Here is a 26,929-nt window from a genome sequence, read left to right on the forward strand (position 1 = left end):
CCACGGCCGGGTTGTGTGTGTGTGTGTGTGTGTGTGAGTGAGTGGGGTGTGTATGGTCGTGGGTGTGTGTTGAAGATTGACCCAACACTAATTACGCGGACACTCTGTGCTAAGATAAGTCAACTCCCATCGTCCCCCCCTTTTCTCCTCCTCCTCCTCCTCCTCCTCCTCCCTTTGGTCAAGTCCTTCTCTCAAGCCGCCTCCTCTCCAGGGATGAGAGTGCACTAGGGGGGGGGGGGGGGTGGGGGGGCGGGGGGGGAGTGATGTCACCGGGCAAGTAGATTAAGGGCCCTGGTAAACCAGCTGAGGCCATTGATTGAAACGGGGGAGGAGGGGGAGGAGTATTATCGGGTGTGTATGTTTCTGTGCGTGTGTGTGTGTGTGTGTGTATCTGTGTGGTATAGTGGTGGTCAGCCAAGGTCCTGTGATGTTATTCGTTATAATAATACAAGTGGTACACCTGTTATGAGGGGAAGCTGAACGCTAAAATGTTGAATATAACAACAAAAAACAAACAGACCCAAGGAATACAAGAGGGAATTATGGCATTCGCATGTCGTACCTTAGACATTTACCCACAACGCATATGCGCGCACACAGGCACACACACACAAACACACACACGCGTGCAGGCACACACACACAAACACACACACGCGTGCAGGCACACACACTCAAGGAAACACACACACACACACACACACACACACATACACACAATCAACTGCACACCAGAATTGTATAGGAAGAACAAACAAACCCCACACTCACGCACACACTCACACACACACACAGACACACAAACATACACACACACAGTCCCCGGTGCATGCTGGGAGTCGGAGATTATGGTGCACAATTTGATTAATTACGGTGGTCCGAGGGACATAAGCCGGACGTGATAATGAGAGCAGCAGATGAAAAGCCAGTTAGTGTGTCATCTCCCAGGGTCTCCCCCCCCGGTGTAAGCTGGCTTTCTGTCTAGTGTGCAACCCCCCCCCCCCCCCCCCCCCCCCCAACACACACACACACAAACACACCCACAGACACACAAACACACACACACCCCCCCTCTCGCCAGGCGCCTGCTGTTTGGTGAAGGAAACTGCTTCCTCATCATCGGCCCAAACAGGAAGTCCACTCGGCTGGGCGCTCCTCTTTTTGTCGTGCGCTCATCTTTTGTCGTACCTCCCCCGTGTTGTGTAGCAAGCGGTAGACGGTGGCGCATCCCCATCTTCTTACCCCCCCCCCCCCCCCGAGTGTGACAGCGGTGTTTCAAACCTTTACCACCTTCTAGAGGGTTCTATACCTCCGCCAAAGCACCAGCGTGCGCGCGTGTATGTGTGTGTGTGTGTATGTGCGTGTATGTGTGTGTGTGTGTGTGATTCATGCTATTCCATCTATAGAGCCCCCAGCAAATGGGTGTTATCCAATGGCTGTCCTCAGGAAGGCTCCTTGACTGTCTCATTGGCTGTGTCCTTGACACAGCACAGTGCTAAGTCATGATTGAGATGGCTAAAGCTTACAGGCTATTGTTATCCCAGCCTAGCCGAGTATAATGGCTTTCTGTTGGCTGTGTGAAGGCCTGGCCTTGTTCCCGGTGTGGTTGTGTGTGTGTGTGTGTGTGTGTGTGTGTGTGTGTGTGTGTGTGTGCGTGCGTGCGTGCGTACAATGGATGGCCCCAATGTCCTTAATGATCTGAGAGGCCACACAGCACACCTGAGTTATAGGATGGTTAATATGAGAGATCAAAGGAGTGGGAGGAGCTTGGCAGTAGAGGCTTGAAACACTAACATGGATGTCTAGTTGGCTCCCCCTTGTGGAACGGATGTCCTTTTACACCAGTCATTTTCCATTCATATTACTGACAAATTATCTTTAAACGTATCAGTTTATCCGTAATGACTCTGTCAAACATAGTAATTGTAGTTTATAAGGTTAGCTGTGCTTAACTTGTGTGTGTATTTGAATCATATTGCATTTGTTCGATTTTTATGTAATTATGTGCTACATAAACCTTTGTAATTACAAGGGATCGAATGGATATTATATTTGTATGATTATTTATGATAACCAAAACCAAATGTCAAACCTAATGTCAAAGTTTGAGCCTTAGCCAACTATTCAGCCGGTTATTAACGCTATTACTCAATTCCCAGCAACAATTAGAAGGAAAACAACCACACCGATTTTTTTCACAAAGGACTTTGACTTTATAAATATTCTTTCAATGGAACAATTAAATCAGCAGGGATGTTATAATTCATAAAAAGAATTCAAGATATTTTTAGAGAGCATGACAAAGTGACAATAATTTGATACACATGTTTCTCTACTCCAAAAATATCTAGATTTTAATTATTCCTTCCCTCTCCCGCCCTCCCGCCCATCCAAATATATCAAAATAGCCTATATGTTGACAATAAACATCAATACAGATAACAAAGAAGAATCTCATGAAGTGGCTGGGTTTTGCATTTAAATTCATGGGGCAGCCATCTTTTAGTTTCCTGTGTCACATCAACTGAAGTCAACAGTTGACCTCTTTCACTATGGAAACCCTACAGACACAGATATGGGCTCCAGTGAGAGGCTGGGCTGTCCTGGTACTTAAGTAAGGATATACAAGTGCACTAGGGGGATTAAAAATAAATTAAATTAAAGTTCAACATAACAATTCAATTGACCAGCTTAACTTCCTAGAAGCGCTTTATTTTCATTAAGAGTTATGTTATATAATCTTTACTGCTGTGCTGCTCTTAGCGGCCATGAAATAAGTCGAAAAGGAGACAGGAAGCAGTTGCTGCCGTAAAAGCAGAGACGTCACCAGGGGACAAGTTCTGCAGAACTCGGATTCCCGCCCTCTAGCGGTCAAACAATGTAAATGCACGTCTGGGAGGAAGGCAACTGTGGCCATCCGAACTGGATGTCAGAAATAGGCATGTGTAATAATATCATTAATGGATGGACTACGTTTCAACCCAGCCCAATGGACTCACAAACATTATCAAGTGAATAAACTGAATAATTGTGACTTTTGGTGAGAGGAGAGAACACTGTACAGCCGTTGGCCAACCAATCCTGATCCGAGACCAGTCTTGGTTTGCAGAAAGGTAACACTTGTATCTAGACCGGGGTCTGAGGGCGTCTCATACCTGTCTCAGGTGTGGAGGACACCCTCTCCCCTGATTGGACAAAGAGATGACAGCTCATCTGACCCTGTTGCCATAGCAAAATAACCCAAACGTCTGAATCCAGGCATTTTTACAAAATGAGCCAGTCGCTATGGGTTGGTCCATATTTCCTGTGTGGATCAAAATTCAGGTTAGAAGATGGCTTCTGAATTTGTATCTGGGATTTCTCCTGCCCGATCCTGTCTGAAAGGTGTGCTTTGGTCTGTTTTCCACCCATGATACCTAGTCTTGTCTGATAAAAAGTACTAAAATGTACACCACTAATCGCCACTGCATTATTGACTTAAAAGTCATAAATAAGATATAAACAGATCATATGTCTTTTTTTTCATACCCGGTCACAAAGCTCTTAAGAAATCCTCAATTCAACACAATATTTTCCAAATAAGTTAAATGTATATCTTAGTTTATTGTAATCGATTACTCTGTTTAAATATGTTTTTTTCTCAAGTTTAAATATAATTAATACACATCTTGCAAAAAAATACGACACTGTGCATTGGGTGCCTGTTTGTTAAAGGACTGCACCGTGGTAAATTTACACTCCATGTAAAGACCGCCTTCTGTCAAACCTCTCTCCACCGAGGTCAAAGGTCAGGGTTCAGGGTTCAACAAGCACAACCCAGAGGGTTTTCCTTACAGTTAAGCATTACTTTGCTGTAGGATCAGGTCAAATCAACATCAATCGGCATGATTTTAGATTCAAAACGGACCCGAAATTAAATAATAATAAAAAGAAAAATCACTTTTTTTTCCCGGAATTAGATTTTTCAAAAATACTAACGTTTAAAAAATATATTGCAAATGCCATCTTAGTAAATCGACATAATAAAATATTTGCAAGGAGACGTTTTTTTTTTTTAAAGTAAGAGAATATATTCTTATATATTAATTCTCTCAAGAATCAGGGCGCTAAATAATCGGGGGAGTGCAGTCACATCGTTTTCAAATATAGCCTTCCTGTCAAGGTCGTAAGTCGGGTTCGAATGTGATCCAATGAAGCAGAAGATGGCTTTTTAAGATTCTCACAACTAAGCAGCTATATATTTACGCATACTCCATTCATAATGTAATAAAAACACATACAAAAAGGCAATGCGAGTATGTCGGTTATATCTCATCACATCTCAATATTACATTAAGGACTTGCTGACTCTCGCTTTCACCCTCTCTCATTCCCTTTCATTCTCACACACACACTCACACACACGCGCACACACGCACACACAAACAGGCCAATGTGCTGCTATCCGAGCTGCTGTTCCACTGTTCGAGATTCATGTGCTTTCTATTCAAATCAACAAACTGTTTCGTTTTGTTGTTCAGTTTGTTTACCAGTTATGTGCTTGAAGCCCCGTCAGGCTTTATGTTGTTTTTTTTCTGCGTGCGTGCGTGTGTGTGGGTGACGATAAATCGCTACGGAAACAGGTTACAGCCAGGAGAAATCATGACCCCAACCCCCCACCCGTCTGAACCTCGTCGCCGTAGTAACACAGTGCTACGTGAGTTTCTCCTTCAATCCAACACCCATGACAACGTTTGTCTCAAAAAAGTCCGCACATAACACACACACACGCACATACATACAGGTATACACGCAGGCATACGCATACACAAACACAGGTAAACACACACACACACACACACACATGCGCCCCAGCCCCCCCCCCCCCCCCCCCCCCCCCCCCACACACACACACACACACACACACACTCAGTGATTGTGGTTACACAACAGGTGGGAGACTGCGCGCGCTAATTGTTCTGTTAAGAATATAAACCTATATCTGAGCAGCACTGTCAGCGTTCACATGACCGACCCTCCTGTTACCCTCGCCGTCGAACGATCAATACCAATCACACAGACATCAATAACACACTGTATTACCCCCCCCCCCCCACTCATCCTCCCACCTCAACCCCACCCCCGCAGCCGTTTCGTCTCCGAGTGACAGATTAAGGCGGGGGGGGGAAATATGTTGTAGCGCACACGCTAACATCGTAATGAAGGAATGGATTAGTGCAATATAGAGAGGGGAAGAGTGTGTGGGGAGACGGGAGGAACAAGGGGGGCGGGGAGAAGCTCTGTTCTGTCTGACATCCTTTGGTTTGTCTTGGGGTTGGAGATAAGCTTAGCTTTAGGTTAGCTTTGTAGACCGAGGACAAAGTGTGTGGAAATTATTATATAAAAGGTAGCTTCGATTTTTTTGCCCACACTGAAAATAACAGACGCTAGGATGTTAGCCCGGGTTTAGCTTTCGTTAGCTAGCCCTCGTCAGTCCAGCTTCAGATGATCGAGGCAAAGGTGCTGTGTATAAACCAACGCTTTTCTCCCCCTGATGGCGTGTGGGCTCCAGTGATCACATTATCAACATCTGTCAGCCATCATGACGGCCTCCGAAGCCATGTCAAGTGAGTGTGTTGATATTTATGTATATCTACAGACAGGGTGTGATTTGTGAAAAAACCAGAGGGGGGGATAATTTTGAGAAACATTTTAAAATGTTTCAAAATGAAGACGGACCCTGTGTATTTTGGTTGTTAATTATTACGATGTAATGGTGAAAATACTTTGGGTGGGGGGGATAATTTTTATCCCCACCGAGGATAAAAATAATTCAGCAGAGGGTAGGACGTGTAAACCAGAGGGGGGGATAATCCCCACCATCCCCACCGGCAAATCGCACCCTGTCTATAGATATAGATCAATAGATCTATCTTTCTCAGTTTTTGTTTGTTGTAATTTGTAGGACTGGCAATCGAGGCTGTGGTCGAATAGTCGAAAAGAATTACGTCCTTTTCTAACCTCTTTTCCTTGACCTTGATGCAAAGCGCAATGTCATGGAAAGATGGGAAGGGAAGAAAGGAAGAAAGATGGGAAGAAATAGTCCAGAAGGACTTAGACCCCAATTAGTATTTTTGTGTGATCATGTTGATCGTTTGTTTCCATGAACGACCGGTTGGCGTGTCGCTTTAAATGTTCTTGCCCCAAGGTATTGTGAGACGGCATTATCTCCTTTCCATCCGTAAAGGACACTCCAGTGTACCCTAGGCTAAAGGAGTCAAGAAAGGAAGCATTGTAGCACCTTTTCTTAGCATGAAGAGAATTGGAACAGCTTGGATACCTTCGGGTAAACTCAAGTCAGTTATGAACCTTCCTAGAGCACAAGATACTATCCGACCGCAGGCTCAGGCAGGCCTACCTGTCCTCCCAGTCCACCACTTCTTGCTTCTACCATTTCCTGGTTCTACAACTTCCTGGTTTTAACTAGCGGGACTAGCCTTCTTGAAGCGCTACCTCGTGGTAGTCGTAAGGCAAGTCGCAAGGGACATACAGAGCTGGATTAGAGAGCTGCTCGTCTGTGTTAAAACAAGATGGCGGCGGACAGACGTCCCTCTCTCCCCCAGGCAACCGGGAGAAAGAGAGTCCACCGTTTTTAGGACTTCTTAAACATCCCCCCTCCACCAGAGTATTAAGACGACAACAAGAAGGCGGTATTTTCACGAGCCATGTCGGTTTAACAAAGAGCAACCGACGTTTGAGATGACAAATACCGGTTTAAATATGTGTGGAGGCGGGTGTATAGGAGAGAGGAAGCACATAGTTCCACTTCCTCCCACAATGCTCCTGTGGTTCCTTCCCACAGTGTTCCGTCGTCTGCTGCTCCCACTCGCTGGTACATAGAGAAGCTCACACACACACACACACACAATGTCTTTCAGTCACGCACACGCACATACACGCACACAAACCAAGACAAAGCTCTCGCTCTGGTTTACAGACCTGCTCTCTGTGGACTGCGTTAGTGCTACAAGTGTGATCCTGAAGTAGTGACTGAGAGAGAGGAAAGACACTGTACGGTACGACCTTGTTGGATTCTTCACTTTGTCCGGTTCTGTTTCTACTGGGATACTAGCTGGGCTCTGATATCTCCTCAGCACTCAAAAGCCAGCCGCCTAGCGCTAAGCTAGCCGTCGGTGTGCTGTGGGGGGCATGGGAACGAAGCTAAGCTAGGTGTTAGCAGTGAATGCTTCTTGCTTGTTCCGACGGGCCAATGGACAGAAATGAATAGTGGGACCCCCAAAGACAGTGAAAGCTGATCACATTTCTGAGGGAAATAAAGAAAGACATTCCGACCACGCAGGAACTTCCTAGTTCCTGCGAATGGGAAGAAAAGCGGGGGTGTTCCTAAGCAAGAGATTCCCTCGATTCCCCCCCCCCCCCCCGGTCTGCAGGGGGTCTAAAGGGATCCGGATGTTGATAACGAACCCCTTTTCCCAAAACGCTTTTCTTTTTTTGTTCTCCCTCGTCAAAACCAAAAACCAGTATCTCTGATCCGCCCTCTTCCCCCACCAGTCCTCATGAAAAATCCCCCCAGTGTCAAAAAACATGAGGGTCTTCAGTCCAGTCCTTCACCTCCCCTCTGCCCTCCCCTCCCCCCTGATCTGGACAGGGTGGGGGGGCGTCACCCAGTGGTGATGGCGGCCCCTACTGGAGGTTCTTGAGGATGCGTCCGTAGCGGAAGTCGTAGACGTGTCGGCAGAGATAGACCAGCTGGGGGTCCACGTCGCTGGGCACGCAGCGGTGCGAGGGGGGTGCGAAGTCGGCGCAGCACGGGACCACCACGCCGCCGCTGGGGCCCCCGGGGGCCACGCCGTCCGCCCGCCGCTTCAACAAGGCACAGAATCTGGAGGGGGAGAGGGGTGCCAGACACACACATACCCAGCATTCATGCACACACACCATACACACACACAGACAAACACACACGCATACCCAGCATACACGCGCACACACACACACACAGACAAACACACACGCATACCCAGCATACACGCACACACACACACAGACAAACACACACGCATACCCAGCATACACGCGCACACACACACAGACAAACACACACATACCCAGCATACACGCACACACACACACACACACACACACACACAGACAAACACACACGCAGGCATACACGCACACACACAGACACACACACACACACATACCCAGCATACACGCACACACATACACACAAACAGGGTTACACGCAGGGATACACACACACACACAGACATACACAGTCACACAGACACATGCAGGCAAATAAAGACACACAGACAGACACACACACACGCAGACACAGGCACACACACACACACACACACAGGTATACACAGACAAACATGCATAGACAAGGACAAAGAGTCATACACAGAAAGACACACGCACAGGGACAGGGACAAACACAAGGACATACACACAGAGGCAAACACAGGCACACACACACACACACACACACACACACAAACACACACACAGGGCGGCTTGTCAATAAAGATCAAAGGCAACACACTTTGCACCTTCTGTCTGTCGGTGTGATGGAATCAAAGCACGACAAGAAATCGCCGTGTTTTTTTCTTTTCGTCCCAATCTCCTCGGATAAATACAAAAGGTGGGAGGAATTGATTTCCACGCAGCCTGCCGTAAGCAGGCCTCCGTGACCTAGGCATTCCTTCCCACTTATCTCCCGTTGCAGAACCACCGGCAGGTTCTCTCCCTACTCAGCGGCGATCAGCCCTCCACACAAACCCTCCCGGAGAAGTGTTAATTGCAGCATCGCCGCTGAATCAATTCCAAGACAGATCCCCGCTAACAAGGAGGTGAGGGGAGTTGAGAGGAGGGCGGGGATATGTTTCTCTGCGTGGGGTCTCTGTGCGATGTGTGTTTCTGTGTGTGTGTGTGTCGGTGTGCGGTCTGTGAAAAAAAGGCATGCTTCCTTTAAAGGGGTGTGTCTGTGTGTATGCATCTTTGTGTGTTTGTGAGTGAGTGTGTGTGTCTGTGTCTCTGTGTGTTTTTCTGTGTGTGTGTGTGTGTGTGTGTGTGTGTGCTTGCGCTTGTGTGTGTCCTTGTGTGTGTCTCTGTGGGCGGTCCATGTGTGTGTGTGTGTGTCTTTCCGTGTGTGCATGTGTGGGTGTGTGTCTGTGCTTGTATGTGTGTGTATATGCGTGTGTGCCCGTGTGTCTCCTCTGTGCCTGCGTGTGAGTGTGTGCTCGCCTGTGCGTGTTCATGCCTGTACGCGTGCCTGCATACCTGTGTGGTGCGTGTGGCGTGTTGCAGTACCTTACCTACAGTACTGGGCGAGAGGGAGAACGTAGCACCGGTCTTCGATGCAGGCCACGCTGTTCTCGTCCTGATGGCGAGAGGCGAATATCTCCTTCTGAAAAGGCAAACACAGCAGTCACATCTGTGCAAGCGCAGCAGTCCAAGAAGCTACAACTGCAGGCCCTGAACCCACCTAATGTGATTCATCAGCGAAACCTTATTACCCCTGTCTGCCTCTGACAACGAAAGGGAGATGTATTGTGCTCCTGTTATGCGTAAACTGGAGGAAATAAGCCATGTTGTTTGCATGGACTTTCCGGGAGCGCTATCACATTGCCTTAATATTCGTATACATTTTAAATTCCTGCCGTTGGAGTGGAGGAGCCCCCCACCCCCCAGCCGGTAGGAACCGGATGTCGCTCACAGAAGAAAAGCTTGCCTCTGAGGCCTGACGGCGTTAACGCATCCACAAACAAACTGTAATCCGATCAGAAAATCGGCGGATGCCGCATTCTGCGTGTGCGACACAGAACGCTGCAGAAATGGGGTTTCCGTGCTACTCATGTTGTCGTGGAAACGACCCGAGGAGACGGGCGTTCCATGTCAGTCGTGGCCGCGGTTGGTCCGCTCTGTTTAGGGACATGTTGTGAAATCCCGTCATTTATTCGCGATGTCCGCGCAAGAAGGGCAACTCCCGGCTCGCGGGTTCATACCTCCACTGAACCCTCGATTCATATTCTATTTCTCAACCAGCCAGCCTGCTCACGATTTCATTCCCAATCATGTTTCCTGCAGCCGTTTCCCCCTCGGAGAATGATAAAGGGAAACGATACGGGGGGAGAGTTTAGCGGCATCAGAGGAGTTGGGACCGAACCACAGGGGCTAATTAGACGGGGCGTCTGCCGGAGACAGACCGCGGCCCCACCTCGCAGTGTGCGCTGGGGTCTCTTCCTCCCTGCGTGTGCTCCGGGCGGTAGTACCAGAACAGGCTCATCATCAGCTCCCCTGCGGAGGCGGAGGGATGCGTGGTTAAATAGGGCCCAGAACACAAGTGCGCAAAGACACACGTACGCACGCAGGCAGGCAGGTATATGCGCACGCAAGCACGCACACACGCAAGCGCACACGCACGCACGCACGCACTCACGCATGGAAGTACGTACGCACACACGCACACAGACGCAGGCAAGCAAGCACACACACACGCACGTACGCACGCACATACATACACACACACACACACACACACACACACACAAGTCGTCTAATCCATCCGTCCGTCCGTCCAGCATCCATTAACTCGAGAAGCCGCCCACTAATTTCTCTTCTAAAACATCCGTCCATCTCCCTGTCCGTCATGCACTCATCCGTGCATCCTTCCGTCCATCAATCCATCCGTCATCCGTCTAGTAACTCGTTCATCCGTCCATTTTTGTACCCATTATATCTCCACTCCTATAACATCCGTCCGTCTGTCCGTCCGTCCGCTTCTCCATCATCCATCCCACTACCTGTCCATCCGTCCACACCTCTTTCTTATTATTATGTTATTATATAACCACTCATAAAATCCGTCCGTCCGTCCACGCCTCCATCTAATGCATCTCCACCCATAACATCCGTCCGTCCGTCCACGCCTCCATCTAATGCATCTCCACCCATAACATCAGTCCGTCCGTCCTCCCTCCTACCTGTCTTGGGGTCCTCCCAGAGGGCCGATATCTTGGCCACGTAGGGCAGGGACTTCTTCCTGGGGCCCGACCTCAGCAGCACGGTGTCTCGGACGTGGACCACCTCACCGCCCCGCTCCACCCCGTCGTAGCACTGCCGCAGGGCCGTCTCCTCGTCGCCCTGCGGGGAGAAAGCGCGCGCACAAGCGTTGGAGACCTCCCATAGGGGTCGTGTTCACGGTTTAGGTGGTAATCCCCCTCCCATTTAACATGGGGGTCGTTTAGCAGACGCCTTCATCGAAACGCAACAGACGTACGTCCTGGCACTTAATGTACGCACTTATTGTATGCTGTACGTCCTGGCACTTAATGTACGCACTTATTGTATGCTGTACGTCCTTGCACCTAAAAATAGTCCCAAGCATTGTCTAGCATCTTACGCTAGCTATCTTTGTTGAATACGGGGAATGGGTCAAACTAGCGGTTGTTAGCGCTCGGCACTCGGTTCTCTGAACATCCTTACTGTACCGACAGAGATGTATTGTTTTCTCTTGCTTCCGACAAATGTACTCACTGTAAGTCGCTTTGGATAAAAGCTTCTGCTAAACGCCCCTAAATGTAAATGTAAATGTAAACACACAACTGGGGCGGGGGGGAGGGGGGGGGGAACAATCAAAGCGCGCAAACATCAAACGGATCAGAAAAAAATAATAATCAAAACTCGCTCGCCTTCCCCGGGAAAACCCATAAACACCCATGAACGGCGGCGTTCCCTACCGCGATGAAGACCTCCCTCTCCACGGCCGCGCCCACCGGCCTCCAGCCGTTGGTGGCGCGGCGCCGGCTGACCTTCTGCGCGGCGCCGACGAGGCCCGGGGCGGGGGGCGGGGCCGTCTTCTGGGTCAGCCGGGCGCGTCCCGAGGAGACCGGGGAGGCGGCGGCGGAGGAAGGCTTGGCGCTGGCCTGGGGACACTCCTTGGCCAGCTTCAAGCGGGCCGGGGGCTGGTCCCGCCCCGGGAGCAGGGTCGGCAGGTGGGGCTTGGGCTGGGTGGAGGAGGGCGCGCTGGGCAGGGGTAGGCTGGAGAGGGGCAGGCTGGGGGCCAGGCCCTGAGAAGGGGAGTAGCCCTCTGGGGGGGGGGGGGGGAGGGGGGAGGGAGGGAGACGACAAGGGGAGGGTGACTTCACAGCGATGCAGCGTGAGAGAGAGAGCCGTGGCTCTCTATCGCCTATCCGCCTAGAACTCCCGCCCGCACATTCCCCATGCGGATCCGCCTTAATGCGGCTTTGGATAAAGGCGCGTCTCACCCCGGGCTCTTAGAAGGCATGGATCCACGGTTATGAGGAGGAACCTCATCAAGTCTTAGCCCCCGGGGCTAATACTCACAGCCCTGGAAGAGGCGCTGCCAAACACAACAGTGCCGACCAACCTTTGAGCCCTGAGAGGACGTTAGTTACAGGCGCGCCGCAACTCTCTAAACCGCCCTTAAAGTGGGCCCTCTATATGTTTTATTTTATTTCGAACAAAAGCAATTTAAACTGGGAAATTACAAAACCTGCTACAAGCCTTAGTTCAAAGTGTCTCGGTTCAATCCGAGAGTAAGGGGGTCACAAGGAAAGCGCTCTCATTTAATGCTCGGACGTCAGCCGTCCCCTTATCCTTGTCAGACCAGCTGTGGCAGATTGTGAACAGGAATAAACGGCTCTGGGCGGACTTTACAAAAAAACGGACCATCGAGGCGACAACAACAACTTGTGTTACGCATCCAAGATGAATCGTCCAGAAGATAATCTAGTAGATATTCCAATATTCCTGAGGATAAACCAGGGCTAATCCATCGCTGCTGTCAATGTACATCTGAATACGCCCAACACATTTTCATTTGTCTCCGCTTTCCTCTCTCTCTCACCTGTCTTGATGCTGTGCTGGCACCCAGTGCACCCTGTGCTGAACGAGCACCCCCTGCTGGCGACGGGTGGCATCGCACGGTAGGCGTAGCCGCTGATCCGGCACGCCTCGTTGTAGCAGGGCGACCCCACCGGCCCGCAGCAGGCCGGGTGGGCCAGCCCCGCCGCGTGGCCCACCCGCGGACCCAGCAGCTTGGACCGGCCCACCCGGTTCGGGCACAGCGACGAGGGGGCAAAGTTCAGGGGTCGGGTGGCCAGTGCGGCCGACGGGGGGGTTCCAGTGTGTGTGGGGTGCGCTATGTGCACGTAGTAGCTGGAGAAGCAGTGCTCGGCCGTGCACAGGCACGGGTGGGGGCTGAGGGTCAGCGCCGCGTGGGGGTGGCCGTGGGTGAGCGTCGGCGAGCCCACCAGGCACTCCCGCTTCACGGGGGTCAGGGCGGGGTTGCGCGCCTGGCCTTCCGGGTCGCCGTAGGCCTGCTGGCCCAGGAAGAAGGCCAGGCGGTGGCAGTACTCCACCGAGCCCTCGGGCGGGCAGCAGTAGTACGGGCCGAGCTCCGTCTCCTCCTGCTCCTCCTTCACGCTCTTCAGCTGGAAGCCCAGCACGCCGCGCTGCGGGTAGCCCGCCTCGGCTAGCTTGTGGTTGCAGCCGCCGTTCTCCCACTCCACCTTGGGCTCAAAGTCGGCCTTGTCCTTGCAGGAGGCGGCGGCGGCGACGGCGGCGGTGGCGGCGGCGGCGTCTTCGTCCGTCGGGGGCGCACCTTTCTTCCCCCTGATCTTCTGCGAGCGCCCCTTGGCTTTGAGTTTGACCCGGGTCTGTGGCTTCGGGGTGGCGGCCGGGACCGGGGCCTTAGAGTCTGTGGTGGCGGTCGCCGTGGGAACGGCCTTCGCCCTCTGCTTGCTGGTGGCCGACGTGCTGGTCAGCTTCAGCAGAGCCGCGGCGGTGAGGCCGGCGAGGCGTCTGGGTGCCGGGGCGTCCAGGCTCGCCTGACTGACGCACCCCCGCAGGTCCCCTCGGTTCGCTTCGGCCTTCTTCTTGCTCCGCTTGGAGCCTCGTCCCGGCTCGGGCTTCAACAGAGCGGTGGCTTTAGTGGTGCTGCTCTGGGGGGAGTTAAGACCCCAAGCCGCCCCGCTCCAAGATGGATTAGCGTCCAGGGGAGCCCTCTCGCTCGCGGGCTCCTCATACTGTCTCTTGGCCTGCTTGGCTGGTGGATGTTGGTCAGAGCCTCGGTCGAGCAGAAGACTGTTCACCGCCTCGGCGTTGAGAGAAGCTAACCGGCGCTTGCGCGGCTCCGGAAGGTACACAACGTCCTCCTCCCTCTGGGTGTTTGACTTCGATTTGGTTTTGGATGTCGCCTTTGTCTCTTTTCGTCGGCCCCTTTTGTCCTTCTTGGATTTTGACTTGTGCGACAACTTCTGGTGGCCGTCGTTCTGCGCCATCGTCTCCGCGTCGGAGCCCTCCTGCTCCGCCAGGCCGCCGTCTACACGGGTGAGGAGGACATGGCAGTTGAGGCCCTCCTCGTCCGAGCTGGTGGTCCTCCCGCGCAGCGGGTACGACTTCCTGTCCCGTTTCTTCTCGCGCTGCTTCCGGTGCGTCTTTCGGACCGCGCCAGACTTCTTGCGTCTCTTCCCCGTTCCGGTTACTCTCTTGGCCTCGTCCTTCCTGTGACTAATGACCTGGCCTATCTTCTTGGTCCTGCCGAATCTCAGCAAGCGCTGAGGCCAGGCCACATCCATATTGTCCCCATTTGGCCCCTGGGAGCTATTGTCCCGTCGCTCGCTGCTAAGGGCCGGCCTGATGGAAGCCTTTTTCCTGGTGTGAGTCATTACATGCTTCCCCACGGGGCCTGCAGAAGGATCACATGAAGGTGGGTCAATTGCAATGGTTTTTCCCCGGTTTTATTGTATCTTCAAGATACAGTGCACATGGAAAATAATGAAGCTCTGGCTTTGAGTCGAATTACATAAAAAGCAGAAGGGAAGGAGAAAAGGCATGCTTCCCTTAAAGGGGTGTGTGTGTGTGTGTGCGTGCGTGCGTGCGTGCGTGCGTGCGTGCGTGCGTGCGTGCGTGCGTGCGTGCGTGCGTGCGTGCGTGTGTGTGTGCGTGCGTGCTGTCAGTTTGTAAGGTTGGAGACAGTTGTGGGTTCTGTTGAAGTTTCGAGATTAGTGTTTTTCACACTATCATGCTGATTTCAAACCTGACATGGTGGTGATAACCAATAGTAGTTGCTCAATAGAGCGACAGTTGGCGATCGAACTTGCATGTAATTTATTCCAGCCAATAGGATTGTTAGACCTATTAATTAATTGGGTGATTATTATTATTAGATATATTGATTATGAGCCATTGTTTAAATCATGGTGTTATTGGTTCAACTTCAGTGACGTTCCATTAGTTGATCAAATAAGAAGATGCGGTTGGAAGTGAAGGCAAAAGTACAAAGATAGGCCTCTGTAAGCGCTAAAATGAGGGTCCTTAAGCGCTTTAGGGCCTAAACATAGAGGGAACATGAACTTCAAATAGTCTGAGTCTGTACTGAATCAGCAGATTCAGGGCAGTCAGGGAAAGCAGGCACAAAAATATATCAGCAGGATTTAAGTGTTACAAACTATCCCTCACTTTAAAAAGGCTGCATTTGAAAAGAGACTGGAGAGAGAAAAAATAATAGAGGCGACTAATCTGCGAAGGCCATGCTGGACTGTTATTGACTGCAGTCCATGCACAGAAATACACGCGGAAACAAACAGCCCGCAGGGCGACCTTAAGGGGAAAACAAGCCTGACCTTAGATGGACGACAAGCTATGGCTGATATCACACTTAAAGACCCAGGGAGAAGCGGGGCAGTGTTTACACAGCATGTCAATTGAATCTGACGCCGCTACATTATATGACAACACAAATGAGACCATTAGTTGGATAGGGTCGATTACTGTTAAAATGATGTGATGAAACCTGACGATGCAATTTACTAGATACAGATGAGAAAAGGACAAAGAGGCCTGGAAAAAGCAGCGCTATAATTACAGCTGCATTAGCGGATCGCCAAACAGTTGGCTTATCTCACACGTTTTCCCGCTCGTCCCGAGAAAAGTGACTTGTTTAAGCTTAAGGCTGCTTTTGGAAAATCCCAAAGATTTAGTAAAATACAGTGTATAGCACTCTGCCAACAAACACAAGATTAAGACAAATCATTGAGAATTTACCCTCCCACCCATTACTACGGTGATGTTCTGCTTCTTTAACAAGATTGTCTTACTGTTACAATGGCATACAAAGTAGTAGCATTAGATTGTCTTATTGTTACAATGGCATACAAAAGTAGTAGCATTAGATTGTCTTATTGTTACAATAGCATAAAAAAAGAAGTAGAATTAGATTGTCTTATTGTTACAATAACATATAAAAGTAGAAGTATTAGATTGTCTTACTGTTACAATAGAATACAAAAGTAGCAGAATTAGTTTGTCTTATTATTAAACTAGCATACAAAAGTAGAAGCATTAGATCGTCTTACTGTTACAATAGCATACACAAATAGTAGCATTTGATTGTCTAATTATCACACTAGCATAGACAATTTGTAGTATTATGTTTAGAACCAATATGCTAGGCAAAGAAAAGGAAATTCATTTTCTTCGGAAATTACTTCATACTCATAGTCATTCCTACATGTAAGACATGATGTGTCAGTAATTATGTGCCAAAGACAAATTTCAAACACGGTGTGATGGTTTCTCTACAGAGCCGTTATAGAAGCTACTCAGCCAGGCCCAATGTTGTCAGGTGTTGGCAAGCAATTTATTGTTCGAGCAATTTTTTTAATCATATTTATCGAATTCCACCTTACATCCAGACAGCAATCGATAAACATATCCTCTGACAAAACATTAAAAAGAATCAAAAGAAATTCTGCATCTGTGTCTGTTGCAGGCTTGTGTAAAGCCTGTCTACTCATTTCTTTCAGCCTGAATGAAACCATTAGATGGCGTGTCTATGTATTTCCCTGCCTACCTGCGCACACTCTTCCTGTGCACTCACTGTGCATGAACAGAGTCTTCCACAAGGCTAGGCAAACCAATTGCTGAAGCTAGCATGCTAGCAAGCTATTCGCGTGTTTTGGGGGCTTTCAAAATCTAGCAAAAACCTTATTAATGAGAAAAGCCTAAATTTGTAATGGTTTAAAACTAAGGAAATGGTCTATTAAACCTAAACGATGGGAAGGCAACCAATTGTAGACCGTAAACTGTTTTGTTTGCATAAATGCCCAAAAGTATTTGGCTGGCGCTGATATTTGTTGTTATGGTACATTGTGACAACACCGTAGGAGACCATTTATGTTGGAACACACCGGGGCCGTACAGGAATCAGCGACCACACTTAAACCTCCCAGCTACTGTGTATATCAGCAGTGTCCATGGGCGTTGCACATCAGCACTGTGCACGCAGACGTCAACATATCGCGCCTCTGCACACACCTCAGCACCACTGGTGGTAGGAAAATCGTAGGGGGAAACACTGTGGCTTGTCTGCCTGACTAAGAGGAAGTATTGCAAGGTGTCCTCTCAAACTATAGTGCAGATTCACCAAAATAAACATTCTGGTTCTGCCCTTCAGTGGCCAACTGATCAATGCATGCCATTGAGTTTGGAACTGTAAACTCTACAGCTAGGCTAAAATGCACACCTGACGAAGCCTATTTACTTTATATAAATGGATCATTTTAGGACATAGTTAGGTACTGGTTGTCCCAAGGAGGATAAATGTATTAGCAAGTACGTAAGATCAAGACACATAAATGACGATGATTCAAAGGCCGACAACACCCCTCTATAATTTCCATGTGGCTGATCGTAAAACGACCGTGGATATATCCACAAAGAGAAGCTGATTTACGGGGTCTTAACGTTAGCACACGCCCCGTGTATAGACTACAATAAAACACTGTAATCGTGTGATGTAGGTTCATGAATGCCATGCAAAACATATTGCACACTTCACACCCAGGGAAAGATTGAACAGAATAAGGTCACGATTATGTTCTAATGTTAGGGTCATACATGGGTTAGGATAAGGATTTGGTTGCATATTAAAATGCAGTGAAAAAGGACACTGGAGTGTGCCTCTGAAACTCAGAGCAACTTAGCAATTAAATCAACCGTATGTGAAGTCAATTTATATGCCAAGATACTTTAGGATGTATCCAAGATTATTGTATTCTTTATCCACTTCTATAGAGGTGTAGTCCTACATTTCCCTAGGGAAACAAACTAGCCCCATTCGTCATCCGTTTTAAGGAGGCAGTAGATTCAACATTGAACAAACAATACTTAATCACATGCCTCATATACAATTTTTTTCTTCTTTGAATAAACATCGTGCAATTTGACACAGATCAAAATACCCAGCATCAAAGCAATGGTTTTAGTTTATCAAACGGTTGGGGCCGCAATGAGCCTCAATAAACTTTTGTCTTATCTATAAGTCTAACCAAAAAGTCGGACATTTCTAAAATCAAAAAAATAAATAAAACGATTTGCGTTGGTTCAAGGTCTAAATTAAACGGGATGAATACTTTGTAACCCTACGAAAGGTCTGTGTAAGAAGGGCCCAAAGAGAACGGGACACCATTGACTATTAAACACAAGCGAGTTTAGGGCAATTAATTGCACATTCGCGGGTCCAATATCAATGTCGCCGCTCTTCGGCGCTAATTGGTCCAGAAATCCTCTCTTTCTAATCGACGAGAGGTGGGCTCGGAGGATGACGTGCTTTGCGATATCGGATTGTTATTGTGAGTCTGAACTGTGTTACTACTATGAGTAAATGTGGGTGACTGTTAGAAAATGACACTTGCACAACACATGATTGAGATAGCAAAGCCACATAATGACAAACCAAGGCATGAGTTGATATAGCCTACAAACAACACAATGAGAAGCCAGTCATACACAGAAAACATGAATCTTCCCTTATGAATTTTGAAAGTGGTAGGCATGTAGATTCAAGAATTGCGACCGTCAATTCGGATGAGCAATCATTACAACAGGCCTGCTTACATGTACCCAATTACCCCAAATCATATATCCACTTAGTTTCCGCCTACGGTCAGATAGACCACCGTGCAGTCAAACCCCTCACACTGGCTTCGGCAAATCAATTTCCCCATCAGTGCGACCCCCCACCCCATTAGATCACTCGATCAGCACCTGTACATTGTAATTAACAACGTAGGCCTATAGACCCCTCTGATAAACGCCCCACTTCAAACTTCACGGTGTAGACCCAGCAGCCGTCAAGCATGGCAAGGTAGCCCATTACGAGTGGGTATAGGGTATTATTTCAAAATGTTCCACATCTCAGTCGGTTGACATGCTGCTAGAACGCGAGGCGTTGGCTTGTTTAGGGTTTCATCCATAGAGATAAGTCCGCAAGAATCCCAAACAACGTCCAGCCAGCCACTTTTACACCCACTCCACATGTTCACCCCTCCATACACCCAGCACCCCGGGTACGGATCAATGTAGGCTACCAGCCCCGTCTGATCGACAGCCCCCTAGTGAGGACCTCGACGGACGAAGACTACAGTAGGCTACAGGGATGGGATGCAGGGCTGCTTGACGTATAGCCTGTCATCTGAAGTAGCCAGCGAACCTCTCAATATGCACTCACACACACCAGCCAAAACATGAGCCCTCACACACAACCCATGACCAGATCGTCAACACACAAAAAAAAACCATGTCCGATCACTTTCCGGAACCAGTGGCTATTTCCACGCCAAGCCAGCTAGCCCCGGTCCATCCGCGAGGTAACACGGCACGTAGCGAGCGATCGCTTCTTCTAATGTGTTTGTGTGTGTGTGTGTGTGTGTGTGTGTGTGTGTGTGTGTGTGTGTGTGCGTGTGTGTAAGCAATGTGTGTGTGTGTGTGTGTGTGTGTGTGTGTGTACCGAAGCTGTGTGTGTGCGTGTGTGTGCGTGCGTAAGCTATGTGTGTGTACGGTGGAAGGGATTCGCCGAGGCGAAAATATAGGTTCCCTTGCACTCTTCAGCGGACGATGTCGGAGCACACAACTTCAAACACAAAAAAACACCCCCACACACACACAGAGCCCCCCTGTAATCAACGTCGCATGAGAACAATTTTGAAGGTTACAACTCACACTAGCCGACACGCCGAGTGTCCGGAATGAATCGTCGAAATGGGAGCTGGAGTGGTGTTGATGGCAGAGCGCCGTAGTCCTACTGGGGGAGAGAGAGCTGGGGAGTGGAGGACGGTGGGTGCGCGATGTGCTCTCTCCCTCCCTCTCTCTCTCTCTCCCTCCCTCTCCCTCCCTCCCTCTCTCGCTCTCCGTCGCTCTCTCTCTCTCTTCCTGGTTCGGCTCTACCACCACCACTACCACCCGATTTGCCGAAAAACTTAATCTTAACCGATTACTTTGCCGACCAGCCTCGTCGAGAGCCCCGTCCTTCCTCCTCCCCACGACGAGGAAAAACAGTGTTTATTCTGAATATTAAAAAAAATAACTAAATTAATCCGCGGTCTGTCTACGCGAAGTCGCACCACCTACTAACTTAGATGAATGGGCTACGTTGGATAAAATATGCGATGTTGCACCCCCACGACGTCAGATTCACCCTGTCATTCGTCGTGACCGAACAGTCGACCGTCCGACTGTTGCACGCACGTCGGGAGGGATAAACACGGGAAAGAGGGAGGGAGGAACGCACCAACCAGGGAACGTGTGATAAATGCCAGCACTAATTCTTCCCTGTAAAAAGTTAGGGAAAGACAGACCTATGGCACGCTCACCAGATAAAAATGTTTTCTATCAAGGGGGCCTAAACATTTACTGATGTTTTTAAACGTTTTTATGCGAACAAATTTACCTTCAATGTCAGGCTGATTACTTCATTGTTATTTATAGAAATAGGAACTATGCATTTATTCTTTGCTGCAGCTGTTAGATTTGGGGACAACATTATCATTGTTTGAGTTATCTTATTTGAGTCATTTGTAAAATAACAGATCACATATTCACGTCACCCTTTGAGACACTCTTGCTTTAAGACTTTATATATAATAGCTGAGAATACATCATATCCAATCAATTGATGGATTGTTCACGTTCAATCCATCCATAATCTTCAGTAGGTGAACTGGTGCTGCTCTTTGGACAGACTGACATGACCAAAGTCCCTCAAAAGAAATGCAAGTAATATCCTTTGGTGATTGTTACCCAAATCTAATATTAACCCCAACGTATACTTATTTTTAAATCCTATTATGAAAAGTCACATTTCCATTTTTGCTAGAACGTATGTCAACGTTATGCTTGGGCAGCATCCAACACTGATAAACCAGCCTCAATCGTGCATTGAGCATTGCGCACAATCAATGCCGAATTGAAGAGGTGGCTGGAGCAAGACATTTTATTTTAAGCTCCTGGTTCATACATTTTCAAGAGCCCCTTGACTTTTGAAAAAAGAGAATTCCAGGAATCCATGAAGGTTCTTTGATACATGTCGAAGCCTCCCATCGTCCAATATCACTGCATAACTCTAACACAAACAAGGGCTATAACTATTGTGAACCCCACCAAGCTCCTAATACAGGCTGTCCTCCAGAGGCACAACCCCTGATTCTAAGAGATATCTCCACAGTTATAATAAAGACATTCAAAATTATTTTGCAATTGGACTTAAGAAAGGGATTAAAGAAATAATTAACTTAGAGCCCTACTCTCTTGGCAATCGAATTCTCCGTGCATCAGTTTTGACTTGATTACGAGTTTATGCCATTAACAGCCGCACACTCTTGCAAGGACAAGAGTTTGTTTACAGAACTAAAGAGAGAGTAGAGGGAAAAGGTGAACGACCAGCGCCCATTGATAATTTAATGTTTTACATACTAGCGGGTCAACGCACAAAGAGCCACTGTCGGGGCGTGTTTATCCCTGGTTCGGAGAGGGCTGGCCGCTCCTATGTGGAGCCTCACAGAGTTGTTCAATAACAAACGCTCACCCCCCGCTCCGCAAGGATCCAGTCCCCTGATTTATGTTTAATCTGTGTGGCTTGAACTTTGGCTTGTTCCGAATGGCCAATGGGGAGTGAGGTTTCAAGATAAATCTGAAGGACCCGTCTGCGTCTATCCCCTCGCCTGGCTAAAGTGAATAGATGGAGAGGCTGCCTTGGGTTTATTTTGGAGATTGAACAATTGCAAATGAAAGCTTGACGCCAACACAAAGTCTGACTGTTGCCTTTGGGCAGGCGTTGACAGCTCTGTTCTGTTCAAGACAATATATATCTGGACTTTCTTCATTTTTCCTGCCTCTGACTACAAATCAACAACATAGTATCTGGAAGGGCTGTTAACAACAGCATTGGCACGGGCGACAACATGACAGTTTTGTATCAAGCACACATGTCCTCCTGTTTTGTGAATAACGAGGTACATTCTCATACATAGAAAATACATGTTATGCATCCCTGACAATCTGCTGCCACCTTATAATTACACATTCGCTATAATTATTAGACAGCATCCAAACATTTAGCACTGAGCAGCCAGAGCCTGGGGTGAAAGGGGATGGATAGTCTTGTGGGGTTATTCGAGACCTTGTACGCTCACATGAGAAACATAGGTGTCACTGACCACCCAGATGATGGATAGATCCGCCTCTGAGCGGCAACAGTGTGCTGGGAAGACTTTGAGAGCTTGAGAACTTGTATTAAATGTAAATTTTCAGTATTGTGGTCAAAGGCTACACTTATGAAGCGCTTGTTTTCTTATACAATATATGGAAATAAATATGATCATCTGCATAACTGTCACTATAAAGTTATAAAGCAAGCCGTATATTTTATGGATGGAGATCCATAAATTTATTTTATGGATGGAGATCATTTGAATCTTGCATTGAGTTACTAATGAGTTACTAAGTAGGCACAGGCGATGCTATTAAACAGGAAAGTTATTTTCAAAAACATGCAATGCAAACCATTTATGACTAACTGCCGGCTTTCTTCCCTCCGTAATGTCTTAACCGTGAGGCAAATCCGTGTTAAGAAAAGGTGTAAATCCTGACACCTTACCAGTCGTAGTTACTTAGCATTTTATTAACTAGTTTTCACAAAGTGTACCATATAAAATGTTGGATCAAACCAAAGACAAATACCACGGCAGGCTGGCCCGGCTGACTCAACAGAAGGAACGGAAAAGAGATTAATGTTCAACTTGAATAACGTGTCAAAAAGCGTTCTTCTGCTTGATTCGGCTCAGGCTTAAGATAGCGACAGGCAGTCATACACAGAGCCAACAAGTCATTAGCAGGGTGTTAAGTCATCGTATTAGAGTTGTTGTACATTGTTACAGCATGGAAATGATACCGGCACTGAATGTTAATAGGAGTGTTATTCATATATCTTTACCCGGACGCTATAACCACACCAAACCCTTCACTTAATCGCTCAAGAGAATCCCTATACCTTAACCTTTTTTTCAAATTTAAAACATGAACCCGATCATTATCTAAACTAATGCTTTAATATTTCCATTCTAACCACCAGAACATTTTAATTTCAAACTGTAAACCAAATTTTTTGGACACTTCTTCATAATTATTTCCACGACACAAACCATAAACCTATATCATGTGTGGGCCCATACCTAAACCTAAGCATTATTCACTTTTAGCCTAAAAATCACATCAAAAACGTAACCCTAATAATCTTCACCATAACCTCCTCAAACGACCTCCGTCCCTTGAGAGAGGGAGGAGTTTGCGACAGCCAATCCCAGACCCTCGTGTAAAGGCTGAAAGACGAAGCCATGCCTGTGTACTGTGAGAAGCAGCTCTTCCGTTTGCCCCTTCCACTTTGTTTGCCATCCATCCAAAACACAGAAGGAAATACATTCCTTCCACATTAAGAGAGGCTCTCAACCACCACCCAGGCTTCCTCCATGCAAAACAAACACTCAGCTTGTGATGGTCACTTCATGAATCGGTCATAATGTGTAACGACCCGACAGCTTGACAGAGTATGTTAGGGAGGGGTCGATGCTAGGCTAGCCTGGACTGACAGGTTGCGCCGATCTGAAGCTGATCCTCCGTCTCTCCTCTCCTCTGCATCACGCACGCCACCTTTGCCCCCCGACAGCTCTCTGCCGTTCGCCAACATTCATCTTGGGGAAAATTCTTTGACAAAAGATACCATGGAAGCTACAGAAGCGTCCATGTTTCTTCAAACATGATACGACTCGATAAAAATGTTACACCTCTACAAAGCTTCCATCACTATGAACCTTCATACTCTACAAAGCTTCTATAAAGTCTATACTTCTATACATCCTCTGTGGTTCTTCAAACAATAGACCAGTCTATAAAGCCCATCTCTGCACATGCTTCTATGGCTCTACGGAGCTGGAAGCTTCTATGACTCTACTGCAGGAAGGCTGTGTTTCTATGCTGCTATTACTATTTTGGTCCTCCTTAGCAAGACACTTTTAGCCACAGGTGAATCCAGATGCTGAATTCAGAATCCAGCCATCTTGCTGTGGGGATGCATTCAGGTGTAGACCCTGGATGGGGGGGGGGGGGGGGGGGGGGGGGGGGGGGGGGGGGGGGTTGCTTTCAACAGAGCATCTGTCTCTAGGATGTCTATAGGCTTTGAACTTTGCGGATCGATCCTAGCATCTGTTGGCTGGGAGTCAAACACCCTCGCCCCTGCATAGAAGCTTCCATAAGGCTTCTATGCCTCTTCGCTAGGTATATTCCTACAAAGCTTCCAGGCCTGTATAAAGCATATCATACCACAATGCCTTTGATACTACAGACACTGAAGCATTCTACTAAGCCTACGGTCTGAGTAAACTTGTACATTTCTTCTGAAAAGCTATTCTATAAAGCACGTTATGTGTAAGCTAGCTATCTAGGTTATGGATTTCATTACTCTAAATGCAATACTTCCTAGGAACCTCCTTTCCTTAGTTTTCAAAATGTATAAGGATTTACATTTTTGTTAGTCAATACCTAGTCAGCATTGTGACTATTTCCCCACATATTACTGTCTAGGGTGCTTTCTCAGAACCTTTCAGAAGTAGGTTAACACATTGTCTTCTGACAGCTTCATGACTGGGCGGATTATAGTCTCCAAGTCTTCCTACAGATTTTTTGTGATCATGTAACTGACCAACTGATGACTCAAGCTCCAGGACTCCCACACTCGTTCACCCTCACGTGTTGGTGTGACAAGTCATTTCACAACATTAGATCCATATTCACCGTGACCCCCAAACAGCATTTCTACTCATATTGAATAGGACTATTGGGTTGTTGTGAGGTAATTTTTGAGGCATAGGCCTGAAATTAAAAAAAACTTAGGTTATTTATATTTTTGGTTAAATGTTAGACATACAATGAAAGCAACCATAATGATTTTATATATTTCTCTCTCTCTCTCACACACACACACACACACACACACACACACACACACACACACACACACACACACACACACACACAAACACACACACACAGCAAGTTAGGACCCCTCCAACACTGTCACCCAAACTCCGTCGATTATTACCCATAGTGCTGGTGACTATACGCCACAACCAACATTAACCTTGCCTGAACATATCCATGAACAAAAAAACAAGCATCGTTGTCTGCTACTATCCAACCTAGGAGGGCGATGATCACATATCGTAACGCTAGTATGACCATGAAGTACCACTCCCTGGGATTCTCCTTCTCATCAAGGCCATTTGCCTTTCGAAATGTCGAGGAGGAACAGCCATAGGCACCAACTTCACCATACATTCTTTGTTTCCCCCCAAAAAAACATCCGAGAAGGTACCTCAGTCGCATACATGGTGAGGAATGAAGATACGCAGGCGGCGTCTACTTACCGTGTGTTTCTATGGCTCTATCTCTCTTAATTGGCATAGAGAAGAACCGCGGCAGGGCACCTTGCTTACAAACGGTCGTTCTAATCCGTACTATTTATCCGATCTATTGAGAGCAAAAATAAATGCACCACTGAATCAGTTTCCAACCCAGTGCCCACCACCACCACTTCTCCAGTCAATCGCGTATACGTCTTCGGGCGAGAGGCAATGTCGCCGATCACAGCTTTCGTGCCACTTGCAACACGAGGGATACCCTGAGCAGCGAACAGCAACTCTCTCTCAATAAGGTGCACACTCTCTCTTCTCGGAGGCGACCAGAGAGAGACTGGTGGTCGTCGGAGCGGTTTCCCCTTTAAGCTATCCGCACTCCCAGCACATAGGGACGGGGCTGCTCGGTAGTGGAAATGTTAAGTCTGTCTGCTGGAGATACAGTAGCATGCAGACATCGCTTATCCGTTAGTTGGCATTCGTTGCGTTGCACGCAGCTTTCTGTTTGCGCACTCGGCAGCCCCGCTGAACAACAACTAATATGCGCGGATCACGAGTGCACGTCTGACACGAGTGTGGTCCAAAGCCCCCCAAAAAGTGTACTTGATCTCTGTGTCGAAATGTTTCCCAGAGATCTTTTTGGAATGACCGCCCGCTAGTGTTTCACACACCACATTAAAAACAACAGGACATCCTCATCTCAATTCGTGTTTTTGAACATGTGATGACAACATGGTGAAACTTTTAAAGTGGTATGTACGTAGGAACCACTCGCGTGGTGGGATGGGACCATTGAGCGACGTACGTGGTGTATCTGGGACGTGGATCTGAAATCCACGTGGCCGCCGTGTAACCCCGAGGCACCTGCAACTGTCGTTGAGAAGGGAAGAAAGAGAAACCCTCGAGCTATCCCCTTCGTACAAATAAAGGAACTATTAATGCGATCGTGTGCTCAGGTCTACCTTACCCATGTTAAGGGGTGGTCTTCTAAGTAGGCCTACCCACACATCTGCTCTTCAGTTTGAGTTAGATTGGAACCATCAACGAACCACTGACGAATTCAAATAATCATGTAGCTCCATGAATACATTAGTAAATAGTACTGTTACTACCACCATCACTATGATCAGCATAATATGTCACTACATTGG

General features: G+C 47.9%; 1 protein-coding gene across 2 annotated transcripts; it reads right to left on the reverse strand.

The window, feature by feature from the left end:
* Window positions 1–4,889: 4,889 nt before the first annotated feature.
* LOC307087974 (uncharacterized protein) lies at window positions 4,890–26,431 on the reverse strand. 2 transcript variants are annotated; one of them, XM_079753692.1, is made up of 7 exons: window positions 25,791–26,431; window positions 12,881–14,722; window positions 11,751–12,100; window positions 10,995–11,154; window positions 10,229–10,308; window positions 9,327–9,418; window positions 4,890–7,882 (listed from the first exon to the last, which is right to left on the reverse strand). In XM_079753692.1, exons 1-7 carry the CDS (start codon window positions 25,825–25,827, stop codon window positions 7,684–7,686), a joined length of 2,760 nt encoding a protein of 919 aa, XP_079609818.1. In that variant the 5' UTR covers window positions 25,828–26,431; the 3' UTR covers window positions 4,890–7,683. The 2 variants fall into 2 exon arrangements, with proteins under 2 accessions (XP_079609818.1, XP_079609819.1); XM_079753693.1 differs by lacking the exon at window positions 25,791–26,431 and adding an exon at window positions 20,038–20,175.
* Between the last annotated feature and the right edge of the window lie 498 nt (window positions 26,432–26,929).

Source organism: Pollachius pollachius, assembly GCF_949987615.1.
Source record: "Pollachius pollachius genome assembly, chromosome: 16".
Taxonomy (NCBI): domain Eukaryota; kingdom Metazoa; phylum Chordata; class Actinopteri; order Gadiformes; family Gadidae; genus Pollachius; species Pollachius pollachius.